We start from the raw sequence: 20,127 nt of genomic DNA, 5'->3' as shown, positions 1-20,127 counted from the left end.
AGGACCGTCTCATTGCTGTTGATGCTGCAGAAGAGTTCTTTAACATCGCCAGTCGAACTTATCCCAAGAAGCCTGGGGTCCCATGCCTGGCCAAGGACCAGAAAGAATTGCACTACCTTCCATTTCCAAGTCCCTAAAGAAAAGGCTCAGAGGCAGAAATGGAATTCTTCCACTGGGACTCAAAAGCCAACCAGAGTTGGACAGTTACATGAAACAAGTGGAGGGCTGGCTGAGTGACACATGAAAGACTCTGAATCCTGCAAAACCTAAGGGTCTGGATATCTGATCTTCCTGAAGCCCTTATTCTATGAAATGTTCAAGTTGCATCGGCAAAGAGTTGAAGAATTGGTCGGAGGGATATTTCATAATGGGCGCTTAGATTCTAAGAGAACCCATTTCCCTGGTTTTGATTTTGGTTGTATAATAAGCTCTAACCATTTATCCTACTAGGAACGTGGGATATTCTAGTTAATGAAATGACATGGTTGACAGAGGGAGCTATCATAGAGTCCATGTATGGATTACCAGTTTTTAAATAATTATCATATAATGTAAGCCAACACCAAAATAATATTAGGCTTAATGTGACATTTCTTTGATTCAGAAGAACCTGTAGAACCTTGGAGGGTGTCAGAGGCATCCTCTTGAGTATCAGTTATGATTATTCAGAAGTGCAGGAGTATCAGATGATAGAAATGCTTAGAAATGTTGCTCAGAAGTGAATTCCAAATAGATTGCCCACTTCCTGTTTACCTACATGTAAAAAGTTCTGTCTTTAGTTATAGTACATGCATCCTAACTTCTCATGTTATCGATATCAAGTTGTCTTTATTTTGACATATTGTCCATTTCTACTGTAAAAACTCTTGGCATCTTATCTGGAATAGCATCTGAAAGCTGGAAACCTGACCTCTGCTTCTTCTCTTTAATCTGTTTCCAGCTTATATTATGCCAGTAGGAGGGTTGTACTTGCCCACGGACCTCTCCTGCCGACTTACAGGTAGGTAGAGGATACTACCTTAAAGGAGATCATTGCTGAGCTTTCTAAGCAGTTCTGCAGAGGCTCTCCAAAATGGAGCAGTACTGCCAATACAGCTTGCTTCTGTCTATAGATGGAGAAGTCCAGCTTCAAAAGTTACTTGCATTTTAAACCAGAAGTTTGCCAGGAGGTTGTGGTTCCCTTTTATTTATTAAAAAGACTATAAGGATTTATAGGAATCATCTTTAAATTGCTGTGAAAAATGGTAATATTTTTACTTTTACAGATTTTTCACTTCTGACTTCAGGTTTAAAACTAACTTGGGTTTAGTATGTTCAGGGATTTATGACTTGAAAATTTCCATATCCTGACTAAATCTTCTGGTAGTGTATAAATGTTTAAAATATTTGTTAGAAGAGATCCATGTTCTCTGCTTGTTAATGCAGTGCAAGCCAATTGAGCATAAATACTTCAATAACATTTTCCCTAATTAAGTAAGTAAACTAAACTTATTTTTAAAAATATTTAATGTTTAATCCCTCCCTCATATTGTTTAAATGAGCCTGCAGATATTTTTCCAAAAAGCCAGATATGGGCTTTTGCAAGATACCCATACGAATAGTAAAGCAAACAAACAATAAAACAAACAAAAAATCTTTGAAAATGATATTGCTTTACTCTTTGTACTGAAAATTTGTATTTTGTCTTTCTGCCTTTTTTACTTCAAAATAGATGAAATCGTTTGCCTCTATGGAGAACAGAGTATTACCATAATCTTTATTTTTGGTAATGGATGAGTAAGGATAAGGTTGTCTCTGTGATTATAATAAAAATATGTGGAATTATCCAGGACATTTTCCTTCCATGGAATTAAAAGATTTCTATATTTACCTTCAGTTGAATGTGTATGTGTTGCATTCCTGAGAAGTAAGAAAAGGATCAGAGATTCTTTCCATAATCCCTTTAAATTAAAGGATAAATTTAAGCACCTCTCCTTATCCTAAAGCCAGTCAAGGGGCACAATGGTGAAGTCCAGTCCTTCAAGTGGACAGTGCATGTGAGAGAGGCTCAAGGGTGCTGTTGGCCACTTCAAAGGCAAAGGGTTCTCAGCAGGACCGAGAATCAGAGATGTGTAGGAGATGGGAGGGTTTTCCTACTTCAGAAAGGGTCTCCCTGTTGACTTCCCACAGGCCACCTGTGTATGCAGGATGATTTCAGGTGGTATATGGATGAACATTTTCTATTAATAGTTCTTTTAATATACACTAAGTTTAAGGGAAAAAAACCTGTAATTAATAGTTCAGATACCTCATTTCATGTCTCATGGCTATTATTGTACAGAACAATAAAGTATTTATGTTTTTTTTTAAAAAAGAGGTGCCCAGGAAGGTGTAGCAGACATATTTACCAAACTGATGAAGATTGCATTGGTGAGGGGGCATTTGCATCACTGGGAAGTTCAGTGGTAGCTCTGTACGACCGATGCTGTTACAGAAGTAGGTTCATCCATGGCATTGGGGATAAAATAGTGGAGGCCCTGTGTCCATGCTGAACTGTCAGAAGCAGATTAGGCGCATTATCATAAAAAGTGGTGAAGTGTGAGGGATATCTGCAGAGAGCTTTGGAGATGGTTAATAGAACATGGCAGGAGTAAGTTCACTCCTACTCCATGAAACAAGATAGAAGACGGGAAGAAAATGCCCAGGATTGCCAGTCCTGGGGTGTGAGTAGTCTAGGAGGGTCTTTAGGTGGTTTTTTTTTTTTTAATTTTATTTATTAAACATACCAAAATACAAACACATTTTTAAAAAATTTATTTATTAATTAAAAAATTAAGAAATCAACTAAAACATCAACATATATAATCAGTAATTCACAATATCATCACTTAGTTGCATATTCATCATTTCTTAGAACATTTGCATTAATTCAGAAAAAGAAATAAAAAGACAATAGAAAAAGAAATAAAACACAGGAAAGAAAAAAAAATTATACCTACCATATCCCTTACCCCTCGCTTTCATTGATCACTGGCATTTCAAACTAAATTTATTTTAGCATTTGTTCCCCCTATTATTTATTTTTATTCCATATGTTCTACTCCTTTGTTAACAAGGTAGATAAAAGCAGTATCAGACACAAGGTTTTCACAATCACACAGTAACATTGTGACAGCTGTATCATTATTCAGTCATCCTCAAGAAACATGGCTACTGGAACACAGCTCTACATTTTCAGGCGGTTCCTCCAGCCTCTCCATTACATCTTGAATAACAAGATGATTTCTACTTGATGCATAAGAATAACCTCCAGGATAACCTCTCAACTCTGTTTGGAATCTCTCAGCCATTGACACTTTGTCTCATTTCCCTCTTCCCCCTTAAACACAAACATTCTTACTATATGATCATTCCATTCTCTCTATATAATCAATAACTCACAATATCATCACATAATTGTATTTCATCATTATGATCATTTCTTAGAACATTTGCGTCAATTCAGAAAAAGAAATAAAAAGAAAACCAAAAAAACATACATACCACACTCCTTACCCCTCCCTTTCATTAATCATTAGCATTTCAATCTACTAAATTTATTTGAACGTTTGTTCCCCCTATTATTTATTTACTTTTAATCCATATGTTTTACTCGTCTGTCGATAAGGTGGATAAAAGGAGCATCAGACACAAGGTTTGCACAATCACACAGTCACGTTGCGAAAACTGTATCATGCTACAATCATTTTCAAGAAACATGGCCACTGGAACACAGGTGGTTTTGAGGGGAGGAGAAACAGGAGAGCGAGGGGGGACAGTGACTGGGATCCCCACCGGGCTGGCTGCGGTGCACCGGGGAGGTGCGATTGGAGGGAAGTGACCCTCCTGGGCTCCAGCTTGCACAGCTGCCGGCTGGGGAAACCTCCCATGGGGTTGCGGGGGGCAGCGCCCGCAGGGAGCCCAGAGGCGGGGGATCGTCCACCACAGGTCGGGGGAATGAGCGCCCTGTCGGCTGCGGAAAAAGCTGGCCGGCAGTGGCGGTATCTGGTGGGCTGACCAGCTGATTCCCCACACGCTGGTCAGTTCCTCCGTCCCTTGGCAGAGACCTGCTGGTCAGCTGCCCCTGGCAGAGCAGCCCCCTGCTGAGCAGGCTGACCTCGAGTCCCTCAGCCAGGAGGGGCGGGGCTGAGGGAGGAGGAGACTGGAGTGTGCCATCTGCTGGCTCGATGCTAAAGTGCAGGCCGGCTGCTTAGGGAAGCCTCTCAGGGTCCCCACTTGCTGGGGAGAAGGGGTAAGTGGAGGCAAGCTAACTCCTTATCTGCCGAGGTCTTTATTTTTATTTTTTTATTTCATTAAAAAAGGTTTTTCCTCTTAATATTTTTTATCCCCCCCTTTTAAAACATATTCTTTCTATACCTTTTTATTAGTAATATAATTGTCATTTTCATTATTTAAAAATAAATTTATGGATATTTTATATTATTACACTTTACTTATTTCTATATTTTATTTCACATATTATTTTCTGTTATTCCATTTCATTTATTTTTATTATTACCATCATTATTTTTCTCTTGAATTTCTCTTCCCTCTGGTGGGCACCAGCCTGACTTCACCACGCTCAGTGTGTCCTGGGGTGTTTCCTTTTGATGCTGCTGCATCCTACTGTTGAGGAGTATTTTTGTGGTTCTTGTTTCTCTGTTTCATATTTTCATTATTATTTTACTTTGTTATTACCTCTTTTTTCCTTTCTTTTCTCTCTCTTTTTTTTTTCTGTGCATAGGCTAAGTCCACCTTGGGTCTCCTGTGTGGTAGTCAGCCATTCTGCACTGGAGTACGTGTGCACTCCAGCCTACCTTATAATAAACCCGTAAGATGAATTCTGTCCTTTGCATGAGTTCTGGGCCTTGATTTGGCAGAGAATAACTAGCAAAGTGCAAAAGGAAACATTCAGCAAAAGCTAAGTAAATATAAAACTTTAGAAGAGTGAAGGAAGCCAACTTGTATCATAACCATATCAAGATAATGAAATGCCCCAAACGCAACAGAAAATCACAAAATACACGAAGATATAGACAGAAATGGCCCAGCCAAATGACCAAATCAAAATTCCAGAGGGGACACAGAATATGGAACAGTTACTCAAAGATATTTATAAAGAAATAAAAGATATCAGGAAGACACTAGAAGACCATAAAGAAGAACTCGGGAGATTAAATAGAAAAATGGCAGATCTCACAGAAATGATGAATATAGTAGACCAAATAAAAAATATACTGTAGACACAGAATAGCAGATTCGAAGAAGCAGAAGGAAGAATAAATTAGCTAGAAGACAGAACAAGAGTGCACAAAAGAACAAATGGCCAGAAATATGGGGAAAAAATGCAATTGGATTTTAGGTAAATGATGGACAACAAGAGGCGCAAAAAAAAAAAAACAAAAAAAAAACTATTGGTGCCCCAGAAGGAGAAGAGAAGAGTAAAGGGCTGGGAAAGTTAGTTGAAAATGTAATCAAAGAAAACTTCCCAATCCTTATAAAAGACATGAATATGCTCATCAAATAGGCCCAGTGAACTCCAAATAGAATAGATCTGAACAAGCCTACTCCAAGACACATTCTAATCAGACTGTCAAGTGTTGAAAGAAACAGTCCTGAAAGCAGCACGAGAAAAGCGATCTATTACATACAAGGGAAAAACACCTAAGAGTGACTTCAGGCTACTCAACAGGTACCACGGAAGCCAGAAGGCAATGGTATGTTATTTTTAAGATCCTGAATGAGAAAGGCTTTCAACCAAGAATTTTTATCCAGCCAAGTTATCCTTCAAAATTGAGGGAGAGATTAAAATCTTCAAAGATAAAGAAAGATTGAGAGAATTAGTCAACAAGCGATCAGCCCTACCAGAAATACTAAAGGGAGCCCTGTCACCTGAAAAAAAAAAGACAGAAGAGGGAGTCTGGAGGAGGGCACAGAACTGAAGCATATGAGTAAAGGTAATTTAAAGGAAAAGAGAGAGAAGGAAAATACTATACAGATGTGGCATATAAAAACCAAAGGACAAGATGGTAGAATCAAGAACTGCTTTTACAGTAATTACTTTGAACGTTTTTTTTTTTTTTTAGCTTTTCTATTGTATGATATATATACAAAGCAAAGAAATGAAACAGCCATAGTTTTCAAAGCACTCTTCAACAAGTAGTTACAGGACAGATCTCAGAGTTTGTTGTAGGCTATCATATGATTCTCTCAGATTTTTCCTTCTAGACACTCCAGAATATAGAAGGCTAGAAGGCATAAATATATATATTTTTTATCATCACAATCGATTTTTTTATTTTTTGTGAAAAATAATAGATGTACAAAAAAGCAATAAATTTCAAAGCACAGCACCGCAATTACTTGTAGAACAGATTTCAGAGTTTGACCTGAGTTACATTTCCACAATTTTAGGTTTTTACTTTTAGCTTTTCTAAGATACTGGAGCCTAAAAGAGATCAATTTAATGATTCAGCAATCATATTCATTTGTTAAATCCTATCTTCTCTGAATTACTTTAAATGTTAATGGATAAACCTCACCAATTAAAAGATTATAGACTGACAGAATGGATAAAAAACATGACCCATCTATATGCTGTTTACAAGAGATGCATCTTAGACTCAAGGACACAGTTAGATTGAAAGTGAAAGTATGGGAAAAGATCTATGCAAGCTGTAACTGAAAGAAAGTAGGAGTAGCTATACTAATATCAGACAAAATAGACTTTAAATGTTGAGATGTCATAAGAGACAAAGAAGGGCACTACATATTAATAAAAGGGACTATTCACAGGGAAGAAATAGCAATCATAAATGTGTATGCTCCCAATCAAGGAGCTCTAAATTACATGAGGCACATATTTGAAAATCTGAAGGGAGCTATGGGCATAGCAACTGTAATAGTGGGAGACTTCAATACACCATCCTCTATTGTAGATAAAACAACCACACAGAGAATCAACAAGGAAATAGAGAATCTGAACAATAAGATAAATGAATTAGATCTAATAGACATATATAGATCATTTCATCCCAAAACACCAGGATACACATTCTTTTCTAGTGCGCATGGAATGTTCTCCAGGATAGATCATATACTGGGATGTAAACTGAGCCTCTATAAGTCTAAGCAGATTGAAATTATTCAAAGCACTTTCTCTGATCACAATGGAATAAAGCTGGAAATTAATAATCATCAAAGAACCAGAGCTTTCACAAGTGTATGGAGATTAAACAACACACTCTTAAATAATCAGTGGGTCAAGGAAGAAATTGCTAGAGAAATCAGTAAATATCTGGAGATGAATGATAATGAGAATACAATATATCAAAACTTATGGGATGTGGCAAAAAAGCAGTGCTGAGAGGGATATTTATTGCCCTAAATGCCTATAATGAAAAACAAGAATGAGCAAAACTTGAGAATTTAACTGCTCACCTGAAGAATTTAGAGAAAGAACAGCAAACTAATCCTAAAGCAAATAAAAGAAGAGAAATAATAAAGCTAAAGCAGGAATAAACAAATTGGAGAACAATAAAACAATAGAAAGAATCAACAAAACTAAAAGTTGGTTCTTTGAGAAATTAATAAAATTGATGGTCCTCTAGCTAGACTAACACAGGAAAAAAGAGAGAGGACACACACACACACACACACACACACACAATAGAACATGGTATCCCTGGAGGCAAAGTAGATGGGTAGCCAATAAGAGTGTCACCAAGCTCTACAAACAAAAGATCTCAAGAATGGATGATCAGGAGATAGACCACAGCCGCCCCAACAAAAAGCTATGATCTCTTCCCAAATTTCCAGATGTGGGCTAGTCTTTGGGTCCACAAAGTACTGCATAATGGAAAGGCTAGACTCTTTCCTAAGAAGCCCCAAGAAGAAGGACTTTGCAGCAGGATTGCATGTGTATATCATAATGATTCTCCTAGTCCTTCCTCAAAAGGACCTATGGCTATTTACTTGGATGATTGTACTGTGGGGAAAGAAGAGCACATAAACATTTTGAGGACAGTGGGGCACAAAGTCCAGGTCAGGGACCAGAAGTAACATTACAGTCCTCTTTTAGAGTGGGGGCTTATGGGATTCAGGTAATAAATGGAGTCCTATTTCAGGGCTCACTCACAGTAGGTTCATTGGATCCACAGAATTACCCAGTTTTCCTCTCCCCACTTCCAGAATGAATGATTGAACTGACCATACTTACGTGTTGGCAGAACAAGCACAATGGTTCCTTGACCTCTGTGTTAAAAACTATCTTAATAGGAACACCAAGTGGAAACCTCTGAAAACTGTCCCTAGTTACTAGTTAGCCCAGGACCAAGGTTGTAAGTCAAAATCAAAATTGCATTCCGGGGGATGGAAGACCAGTGCCACTCCTAAAGACCTAAAGGATACAAGACTGTTGGTCCTTGTTGCAATTCCATTTAATTCGCCACCCTGGCCTCTATATTCACTTGAAGGCTACTGGGAGATGAAAATGGACTATTGCAAGCTTGGGTAGTAATAGTAATTGCAGTTACTGTGCTAGATGTGGGATCTTTGCTAGATAGATTGACAGTCTCAGATGCATGATATGTGGCTATTGATCTGGCAAAATTCATATATTGGAAAGGAATATGAGAAACTGTGTAGTGTTTAGTTAGATTAGCAATACTCATCTAGGTGTTGTTGTGAAGGTATTTTGTAGATGTGATTAACATCTACAATCGGTTGACTTTAAGTAAAGGACATTATCCTCAATAATCCAGGTGGACTTCATCCAATGAGTTGAAATGCTTTTAGAGCAAAACTGAGGTTTTCCTGAGGAAGAAGAAATTCTTCCATTTACTGCAGTATCATCTCCTGCCAGAAACTTTCAAGCCTCCTGGCCTGCCCTCCAAATTTTGGACTTGCTAACTAGACCTCACAATCACATCTCCTTAGTCTTCCATAGGTGTTTGCTTATAAACTTCTTGCATGTCGATCCCCATCTCAGAATCTTTCCCCAGGAACCCAAATGTGACAGTATCTGAGTCACCAATACAATATTCAAGTCTGCTTTTGTAGCTGTCACATCCATAGTGAGTCTACTTTATTTTTGGTATGATCAGGCCAGAACATTTATCTATTGAAATACATATTATTTCATTTTCATTATCAATCATTTTAAAGTATTTATCTTCAATGTTAAGGTATTTAAACAAATCTTATCTTAGATAGGTATTATTATCTATCACAACAGTTACCTTTCCTTATTTGAGATGCTAGGTATAAGTTTCTCTAGAAGTTATCTATTTAAAGGCAGTAAGTAATCTCTGGAAGGGAACTGCACTGATAGCAACATAAACTAGTTTATCTGACTACTCTCCAATTATCAGAGAGCAATATCGACACAAACCGGCTTCCTTTCAATTGGATTAATGCGTTGATTCATTTCCTCAACCTACTTTTTACTACTAATATCACAAGAAATATGTTTAAATTCAGTTGAGTTTCATTGAAAGTATACTTTTGTAATTTCCAAATCATAGCCATGTACAGAATGAATGGTCAGCCACTTGAACTTTTATTCACCATATTTCAACATGTTATTAGTAGCTTCCAGAGTATTCTTCTGTATCAGTGTCAACACACAAATAAACACTTGTGATTCTGATTTTGAAATCCCTTTATGTCTGGTTTTAAAACATTGGTTTGAGCAGGGGGAAAACTACTATTGCATGCTATGGGCTATGTTTAACAGGAAGACATCAACAGTACCACAGCAATACCGGGGTTAAATAATTGGGGAAGGACAGGAGTTAAGGGGATTTTTATTTGGTGAGAGTGTGTTTATTGGTTATTTTTCTCTTGGGAGCGGTCAACATTGTCTAAAATTGAGAGTGTTGATGATTATACCACTAAGTGAGGATAATGTGAGACACGGACTGTGTGTGTTGCTTTTGGACATTATACATGAAAACCAATAGATGGAGGTGGCTAAAGGTTACACTGACTGAGAAGTACAGTGGCGAAGTGTGGTGTATACAGATGTTCGAATATTGTGCTCCTACAGAAAGGAGCAAAGTTGTGAGGATTGCAACAATGTGAATGAACCTGGGGAACATTATGTGATGTAAAATAAGCCAGAAACAAAAGAACAAATATTGTATGGTCTCATTTAGAAAATGCTTATAAGAAAATTGGGGCCTCGATTGTAAGCTCTCATAGCAGTCACAATTAATCTGGAGCTATAATTGTTATTTCTAGATTTTGAGAGGCTATACTATATATGTATAACCTAGTTATTTCCCTGGAACTTTGGGTACCTGTGTGACTCCTAAGACTCAGAATAGGAGTTCTGCAGTTCTGAAAGTTAGCGTTGCCACATACAGCAACTGTTAAAGAAACTGAAAAAGAGATCAGGCTTCACTTAGAGATAAGAATGAAGCAATCAGGTCGGATCTAAGGTAAATCAGAATATAGGGGTAAGGAGGACACTGTCCATATTTTAGAACTTCACCTATTCTATGAGACCAAGGGAAGTGAAGTTTATTCTGACCAAAACCTAAATTTTCTGTAGTACATAATTTAACTCAGCATTCTGGATAGATCATTTAAACAACCCAAACACATGATGGGCGTGAGGGCTTGTAATTCTGTGTAGCTTAATGTAAAACCCAGATACAGCCCAGAGTATATTGGGCAGGTAATTAAAAAGTGTTGGCATAGGCAGGGCTGCATTCCCTCCAGAGGCTCTAGAGAAGCCTGCCTACATCTCAATTTTGGACTTCTGGTCTCCGGAATGGTGAGAGAATATTTTAAAGCCAACTAGCCGTGGTGATATGTTATGGCAGCCCTGTGAAACTAAGACTGTACTTTACCTCCAGCTGGCCTGGTATCTCTTGAGACCAGAGTCCCTTTGGTTCAAACTCTCATGGGAATAAAACTTCTCCTGGTGTAGAGGCAGGGTAATTGACTGGCTGAGATCTGAGAGTAGATCTAAATGTTTAATTGTTCCTTGCTGAGGTTCTGGGTGTGAATTGTCTGATTTTTATTGGCACTCCTTCCCCCCAATCCGGGCTTAAGATTCTGTTTTAACAATAAAGATCCATTACCACCTATGCTGGTTTGAAACTGTTATGTACCCCAGAAAAGCGACGTTCTTCTAATCCAATCTTGTGGGGGAAGACCTATTGTTGGGTAGGACCCTTTGATTAGGTTGTTTCCAAGGAGATATGACCCTGCCCATTCATGGTGGGTCTTTACCATTTCCTGGAGCCTTTGTGAGACTCAGAACTGATACATAGAGCAGAGACACAGACATCTGGAGATGCAGAGGAGCTGAGAGAGCCATTTGAGTTCAGATGTCTTGCTGGGAGACAAGGACAGCAGACGTCGCCATGTGCCTTCCCATATGATCAGCCTTTCTTGAGAAAAGGTAACCTCTTGTTGGTGCCTTAATTTGGACATTTTCAGTCTTAGAATTGTAGCTTGCAACTTAATAAATCCCCTTTATAAAAGCAAAAAAGAAAAAGTATTGGCAACGTACCTTGAGGGATGGGAAAAAAATATGGAACTATTAAACTTTATCACCTGAGAACTTTACCACCAGAGAAACCCCTGATTCTGTCTCAAGCATTAGGGACTCCCAAATCCATAGTCCAAACCCTTGATCTTGAGGCTTGCTGTTGCGAAACTTATTTGTGTAGTGGAGAAGCTAAGCCTACCTATAGTTATGCCCAAGAGTTACTTCCAGAAAACCTCTTTTGTTGTTCAGATGTGGCCTCTCTCTCTCTAAGCCCAACTCTGCAAGTAAAATCATTACACTTCCCCCTACGTGGGACATGACATTCAGGAGTGAAAGTCTCCCAGCAATGTGGGATGTGACTCGCAGAGATGAACCTGGCCCTGGAATTTGGAATTGACAACGCCATCCTGACCAAAAGGGAGGGAATTGTAACAAATAAGGTATCAGTAACTGAGAGAGTTCAAATAGAGGCTACTCTTATGCAAACTTCAACCAGATATTGCTTTTTATCATGGTTTGCCAAACCTCCATCAAAACCATTCCTGCCAACCCTAAAGAACAACTAGGGCTTTATCTGAGATTCTACAAAGATTCTATGCACTATGATTACTTTCCAGAAACCTACAACCTCCAGATGGGCTCCTAAGCCAGAAAAGTCCTGAATCCCAGAGGGTCCAGTTTCTCAGAACATCAACTAGTTCTATTCCCTGTCCCATATTATCGACAGCCCTTTCCAACATGAAAGTTAGAATAAGCATAGTCCAAATACCCCTGAAGATTGAGAGAAAGACCAAAGGAGAAGGTAGAGTTATAACAGAGAAGATAGGATTTAACAAATGAGTATGACTGCTGAACATTATATATATTTCTTTTAGTTCCCAGTGTCTTGGAACAGCTAGAAGGAAAAACCTAAAATTGTGGAACTGCAACCCATAGCAAACTCTGAAATCTGTCCTATAATTCTTGTGATGTGCTTTGAAATTTATTGGTTTTTTGCATGTATGTTATTTTTCCACAATTAAAAAAAAGCATTTGGTTGAGAAGAATTGAGTTGGTGAAGTAGGTCTTAGCTTACTTCTCATCCTTTGATTACTTAGTCATAGGAGCTAAATGGGTTTTATTGTATTTCACTGCTCATCTATTGTCTGTGTATTTATTGAATATAAATTTGGAGAGAACACTATTATGAAAGCAAAAATAAAATTACATTTATAAGAGCCAGACAAAACACAGACCTATGGATCCTTACTTTTTCAAAATCAACCAGTGCGCTAGACAGTGATTTTCAAATTACTTTTAAAATTCTTCAGCATTAATAGTGTGGAATATGTATATGTGTAAATGAACTTTATCATATGTCTTAGCGTGCATTTAGCATTTGATGTATCCTAATACAGAAAACACTTTCTAGAAATGATTGCTTTATCATTTTAATTGTCTTTATCATAATTTAAACCAGAGAGTTCATTTATGAAATGAACCATAGTCAAGATAAGTAGATAGCTAGAGAGACTGGTCATCTTTGAGGAAGAAATGTTTAGAGTCTGTTGAGCTTAGTGGCACTAGAGGGCTAGAGCCCCATTTGTCTTTGTGTAACTACTTCACAGAGGACTCTGTCACATCACCTACAGATATGGTCTCGGATCCTGTTATTAGTTGGGTCTGCCTAAGAATGAAACTTTCACTCTAATGCTCCTTTCAATACACTACCTGAAAATAGAAGGAGGTATTTCTCTGGGGTTATAGTGATTGATTGTGTATATTTAGCAGAATTAGGGCTAAGACTTGCTTTTATTTTAACAAACCACCTAGTAATAAGATGAGGAAGAGTGTTCCAGGTTCGGCTGTGTAGTAGGTCAGCCATCCACCCAACTGCAAGGGGTGTGACAGACCAAAGAATGACTTGGACAAGTCTAGGTTGGTGAGAAAATGAGTAGAGTTACTAGGAGGCTTGCGGTTTTCCTCTTCAGCAGCGGGTGGAGAGATGGCACTTCTTGATCTCCATTGTCCGCAATGACAGAGGACAGGGCAATGTTTCTTAAGATTTGAACAAAGGGAGTTGGGGTGGAGACACTGGCACAGTGCGGTTGGCTGTGTATGCATTCAAGTTAAGGCTTACAGGTCGGCCTACCAAGCTTCTACAATCCTTTTATGTGTTCCTCCTGGGTGTACCTTCTGATGATAGTGCTGTTTCCCTCAAGCTGAGATTTACTGTCTTACTGATAAGGAAGGCATCTGTTCTCTAGGGCTGGTGGGAAAGGGAAGACCTGAGGGATAATTCACAAGTTCATTTATGTTACAGGGAGTCATACAGACTTCACCTACCTCCTTCTCACTGCTTGGGGATGACTAGTATTTAACAAAAAAACTCAACTTTTGCTGAATGACCACGATGGCTTAGATCCATTTTAAACCCATTTTAAAAATATAACAGGCATGCAGAAAATTTTAAAATAGAAAAAAGAAAAGAAAAAGCAACCATAATACTAAAACTCTAACATGATTCATTGCATTTTGAGAGATTTCTTTTTTTTTTCTTTTAAATGCGTATTTGGAAATTCTATGTCCAATGTTATAGCTTGCTTTCTGAAGTTAGGTCAAGGGCCATGAACTCAAATGCCCCTAAATGCCGCTGGGTGAAGAGTCAATCAAAGGGTGTCATGTGTTCTTTGCCCTGAAAGGAAGAGCAGCTACTACTCAGCTTCTAATAATTGTCTATGTGCAAAATGGCTCAGTTTGCCAGTTACTCTGATTTTTCAAGAAGAACCAAACATGATTTTTATGCAAACTCTATCAACTATAAAATGTTTGTTACTAAGTCAATTTAAAAAATTGTGTAAACCAAAAATAAGTACATGAACCCACAGTTTGCTACATTTCTGTGGTCATAATACTTTCTGTTATTAAGTAGTTTTTGTAAGCATCATTTTTACAAAGCTGCACAATACTTAGTGGGCCAGTTGTAACAACCTTTCTACTATTTTTGGACATTTAGAGGTTGCTTGGAATTTTTCTCTCCAGTGAACTCCTTCAGGCAGACAGTATTGTCCTGCGTTCTGAGTGGGATTACAGAATCAGAGGGCACACATCTTTAAATCATTCTTTATGTACATATCTTCCAAAAGCCTTGAACCAATTTATGCTCTCCCTAGCAGTGATGTATGAAAATATAGTTTTACCATATCCCCTGTCATCATTGGACTATATATATATTTTAGTAATGTATATATACATATAAAGTATATATAAAAATTTCGCAAACTAAAAAAAAGTACCTTCCTGTTGATTTAATCTGCATGTCTGGTTATTAGTTAGGGTGAACATTATTCCATATTCTTGTTTACTGCTTTTATTTCTCTTGATATTTGTCTGTTTCCTTTGTCCCTTATCTACTGGGAGAACTCCTACTTTGAAATTTTAGCAAAGTCAATCTATGCATAGCCAGGTATGAATAAACATCAACACCTGCTTCATGTTCAAAACAGCTGCTTTATGAGGCTTTTCTGTTCTCTACTAGCTGTCAGCTTTTAGCCTTGAGTCTCTTATCGACTGTTTCACATGGCAGCATCTATAATAGAGGAAAGTGGATTGAAAGGCATCTTTAAATAACCTTTGATATTGGCTATGTCTCCTTAATTCATTTTGTGGGATATAACTCTTAAGGACTAAGACTCCTAAAGTTTTACATCTACATTTTCTAATTAGTTACTGAATTATCCTGTGTTACTTTGAATTTACAAACGTCAGTCTTAATCTGTACTGCTTGCACAAGACTAACTCTTAGCTTTGAGATTCCAAACTAAAAATGTCAACACTCAAAGGGCCCTTATATACCATCTATTTCAAGCTGCTTATTTTGTTAATGTGGTAATTGAGATTCGCCTTCCCCAAATTGGGTTACTTTACCAAAATCACACAGGTAGCAAATAACTGCAACACAGGTAGTAACCTGTGTCTCTGATCGCTAGTCTAATTTTCTTTCCACCATGCTGTTTTCATGCATAGAGTTGTTGCATTTTGCAAGATAACTTGATCCTGCACGATGCTGTCAGTACATATATTATAAAGAAACTTAAGCTAGTCAGGGTAATTGTGGAAGGCTTTGTTGAGAAACATGTCAAACTGAAATGTGAACAACAGCATGCCTTTTTCTTCCATGGTTCTTATACAACAGTCCCCTTGCTTTTATCTGAATGATTACCAGATTAATTATTGTCTACTTCCCAAACTGCAAGCTCCATGAAGCAGGCAGGTCCCATGGCTATGTTTGCTCATCATTCTATTCCCAGTGCCTAGTGAATTAAATGGCATATGGAAGATCTAAGTAAATGTTGGCTCAGAGAATGAGTGAATGAATGGGTAAGTTTTGCACCCTGAGGCAATGGTCGAGTGGAATTTGATTCAAGATCAAAGGCTCAGTGATGGAGAGGAGACATTCTGAGTCAGTATTGTGCTTGTCACTGGTGTTTTCCTCCACCTTAGCCCCTATGGACTCACACCTGGTTCCTAAAGTAGAGGAGACACAAAGAAGAGCAGGACAAGACTAAAGAAGCTATCTCCTTGTGCCACTCTCCCTGGTCCGTGGGACTCTGGAAAATGCTTGCCCTCTTGGTCCCAGTGCTGCTGCCAGTGGTGGATGAATGAACCCTCTGCAATGCCAGTGCCCTTTACAAGGGCGTAGTCTGGCATATTGATTGTTGCTGCAGGCGTGGGAAGCTGCAATTTTACCATGAAGAGTGGTGACACCAAGGAGATGGCTCATTTTAGCGGTTAAAAGCACAGGGTTTGGCATTCAGAGCTCAGCGTTTTCAATAACAAATGAGTGATCTTGAGCAAGTTGCATGATTGCTTTAATCCTATTTTCTCTGTAGTAAAATTTTAAAAATATTATGAAGTCCACGCATGGAAAGTGATCCACCTGTGGTCCCTGAGTAAAGCATGAACCCAAAATTTTGGAAGGAATTTAAAGGTAGAGAGGTAGAATCCCACAGAGAGTTTAAGTGACGGTAGAGAAGTTTTGTTTTGTGGCTGCTCTTAAAACTTTACAGTAACCCCCTAAGCTGAATGGCCTGAAAAATATAGTTTCTCACAGAAGGACAAAGCTAAAGGGAATCTAATTGAACTTGTATTTTTCCTTTCATTGCACAGACCACTGAAGGAGGCAATAAGTCCCCATAAGATTGTGATGGTGCCAGGGAAAGTCTCAGCCCTTGAGAGTTTGTTTCTTCTGGTCAGTACGTGGGAATTAGGAATGTAGAGGAGGATGTGCCAGAGTGGTTGAGAACATTAGAATCTGGAGCTAGACTGCTGGGCTCTAAACTGAGTTTAATGAAGTAAAACTGGGGAATTTACCCGCAGTTTTTGTGCTTTGCTTTGCTCAATGTAAAATAGAAGAAGTAACACTACCTAATACTAGGGAGTTTTGTAAAAAAATACATAGCTAACTCATACAAGACAATGGTTTTCAATGGGGGTGGAGTGGGGTGGAGCATTTGGCAGTATCTGGAGACACTCTTGATTGCAATAACTGGGGGTGGGGGAGCTACTGGCATCTGGTGATAGAGACCCGGGTTGCTGCTGAACATTCCACAAGGCACAGGGCAGGACCCCATAACAAGAATTATCTGAGCTAAAATGTCATAGTGCTGAGGTTGAAAGATTCTAAGATAAGCTAATGGAAAGAAATCCTGTCTTATAGCAATTGCTCAGTGTTGACTCTCATTAATAAACTTTAGTAAGAATGATAATACATCTGTTACATAGTGCTCATACCTGTTTTGACCAAGAGAAGGGAGCCAAGAGGAGTTTTCTACATTTTACTTTCTGATAAGCCGTACAAAGGACCCTTCAGTTGTCAGGTTTGGCTGTTAGGTTTTATTTTAGTTTGTTTTTAAGATTCATTAATTTCATAATCTAGGGAAACATGTGGTTCCCATGTACTGACCAGAATGCTGGTCTTTCAGTTTGGGTAGTTTGGAAGATGCTTAATTATGTTCTCTTAGTGAATAAATAAGTGAATGAGTGAATACTTAGAAGAAATTGCCAGTGTACAGCATTTTAGGAATATGTCACAGTCAGGTCTGAAACGTGAGACTTTGGGGTGGGGGAGATATTGCCCCTGGGAACTTGGCCTTGGCATTATGACCACTCGCCCTCTTTTCCAATAAACCTTCAGAATGTTGCTGGCATTGTCACTAGTTACTTGCACCTGTTACTAGCATCTATTGCATCTGTTGCTTGCAGACAGGTGGGTAGTCCTGGGGAGGTGCCAGGAAGGTACAGAATCTCCCAGAAGAATGACAAAAAGAGTTTCAGAGAATCTGGCGACATCCCCACTCAAGCATATAGGGCCATCAGCAGAAGGCTGAGTATGGGGCTGGAGTCCCTTCATGAGGACTGAAGGCAGGGTGTCCGCGACTTCTCGCTCAGCGTCAAGCCCCCGGCCGGCGGGTGAGACAATGAGGAGAGACAGAGAGACGCAGACAAATCCGCGCTGGTGAGAAACACAGATCCAAGACACGTAGCAGTTGTAAGCACAGACCTTTACTGGAGTTAAGCTTGCATTCTCTGTTACAGGTTCCGCGCGGGACAAGATACCCCGCGGGGGAACAACCTCTATGCGGCCGTCAGGTACGGCTCCCTGTGGGTCGTCTCCACCCACCCTGTCCGGGTAACCTCTTATATACTGTGCCCAAACCCAATAGGTTAGTGCCACGTATACAGAGGTGATTGGAAGATAGGGTTGGTGGGCGTGTGCGTCATTTGCGGAAGCAGGATGTGAGCGCCATCTTGGCTCACTCGATGGGCGGGGGGAACTCTAGAGCAGGCTGCAGCGTGTCCACTAGGCCAAACCCGGAAAGCGGCTCTCTACATCTCCCCCTTTTTGTTTTTATAAGAGGCATGGTCCGTAGACCGTATTCTTGTACCCAGTGTCTCTATTGATGATGGTGCTCCCGTGGGCCTGAGTGGCTCACAACATAGTTTGGTGCTTTGGGGAGTCTGGACTAGGCTCGCGTCATCACACGACGGAGCCTCTGGCACCGACCAGAATGCTCACCTCATATAGAGACCGGAGAGTCCGTGAACTGGATACCACGTGACTCCTCCCTGCAGTGCTTCGCCTCGCAACTGGGTCAAGCGGGGATTATGAGAGCGACAGCCAGGGCATAGGAAACGCTGCGGAGGCCTCGGTGCAATGGCTAGAGCCAAGCCCAGTCTGGCCAGGACTGCGGCCGCAGCTCCACCGTCGAGGCGGCTAGGCGCGCAAAATTAACAGCCTCTGGTGCCTAGCTAAACACGGGTAGTGGCCAGGGAGCCTGCAACAAACCTTGCTGACAAGAGCTTTGCCCCAGGTGATTCAGACGGGCTATCTATCGAGGAGGGACGCACACCCACATTTGACTGGGAAGACATAGCTAACATGGTAGAAACACGTAGTTGCTGCTGTGTCTGGAACAAGCGTTCTAACAAACATTTAACAGTGACTAAGCCCACTAATAGTCCCACTGCCACGAGAATCCAAGTAGTCAAATTGGGCCAAGAGAACCATGAGGTGACTCGGTTCCACAGACTTTGTACAGTCTCGCCCAGTTTGGAAAGGTCGAAGGCAACGGGGGTTATTAAAACTGGTCCCCCTTCTAAACAATCGAAGGGTGACCGGCGCTTTCGTTGCTATCTCGTCAGTCGCCGCCGTCATCAGCAGAGTTGGAGACCGGATCTGGTGGCTCTGGTTGGAGGCTTATCAATTTTCTGGGCAACAGTTCCTTGGTGTCCTCGGGCGACGTCACGGTTCTCACCAGTCTTTCCGGAATCCACACTGGTTGACGTCCTGGCTCCTGGGGAAAAACACAAACAGAGCCTCTGGCCCAGCTGAGCACTGGGTCAGGGCCTTGCCATTGTCCTGACAGGACATCCTTCCAACGGACTAGACCTCTATGTGGAGGACTCGGAGTGGTGTGCTGTAGGGCAGGTGTCATTCCTTGTGCATTTTCATTTAAAAAATTATATGTAAATAAGGCTACAGACAGTTGAGCCTTCGGGGACAGGCCATGGCCTATTCCCCCTTTCTGTTTTTTGAGCAAGTCTTTAAGAGACCTGTGTGCTCTTTCAATGATTCCTTGCCCTTGAGGGTTGTAAGGGATACCATGTTTTAATTGCACTTCCATATTTGCACAAAATCTTTGGAAGGCTTTGCTGGTGTAAGCAGGTCCGTTATCTGTTTTTAATATTTTCGGCTTACCCCAAGCTGCCCAAGCGGCAAGGCAGTGTGCAATTACTTGGTGGACTCTTGAGCTGGCTAGCATGGCAGCTAGACCTGCAGCAGTTAACGGGCTGCCAGCGTCTCTACAGAGACGAACCCACTCTGTCAAGCTTTTCCCTCTGTTTTGTGCTAGGATAACTTTACATTCCTTGTTGCACTGCTCAAATATCATTTGTTTAACTACAGTCTCTGCCACTCCTGGATCTGAGAAAATTCTCTCAGCCGCAGTTTGCATTTTGGCTACAAAATCCACGAAGGGTTCTGTGGGGCCCTGATGTATGTTGCTGAGTGAGGCTTGAGCCTCTCCCTCACCTGTCAGCTTTTTCCAGGCTCCTATGAAACAACG

General features: G+C 40.1%; 1 protein-coding gene across 1 annotated transcript in view; it reads left to right on the top strand.

Moving 5' to 3' along the window:
* Positions 1–1,875, top strand: part of MREG (melanoregulin) — a 58,785-nt gene extending 56,910 nt beyond the window's left edge. The window contains exon 5 of the mRNA XM_077155057.1: positions 3–1,875. Within this exon, the coding sequence (XP_077011172.1) occupies positions 3–137 (135 nt within the window). The 3' untranslated portion in view covers positions 138–1,875. The remainder of the gene's footprint in view (positions 1–2) is intronic.
* Positions 1,876–20,127: the final 18,252 nt, after the last annotated feature.

This window comes from Tamandua tetradactyla, chromosome 3 (genome assembly GCF_023851605.1).
Source record: "Tamandua tetradactyla isolate mTamTet1 chromosome 3, mTamTet1.pri, whole genome shotgun sequence".
NCBI classification, from domain to species: Eukaryota; Metazoa; Chordata; class Mammalia; order Pilosa; family Myrmecophagidae; genus Tamandua; species Tamandua tetradactyla.
This window is presented reverse-complemented; position numbering and strand designations above follow the sequence as displayed.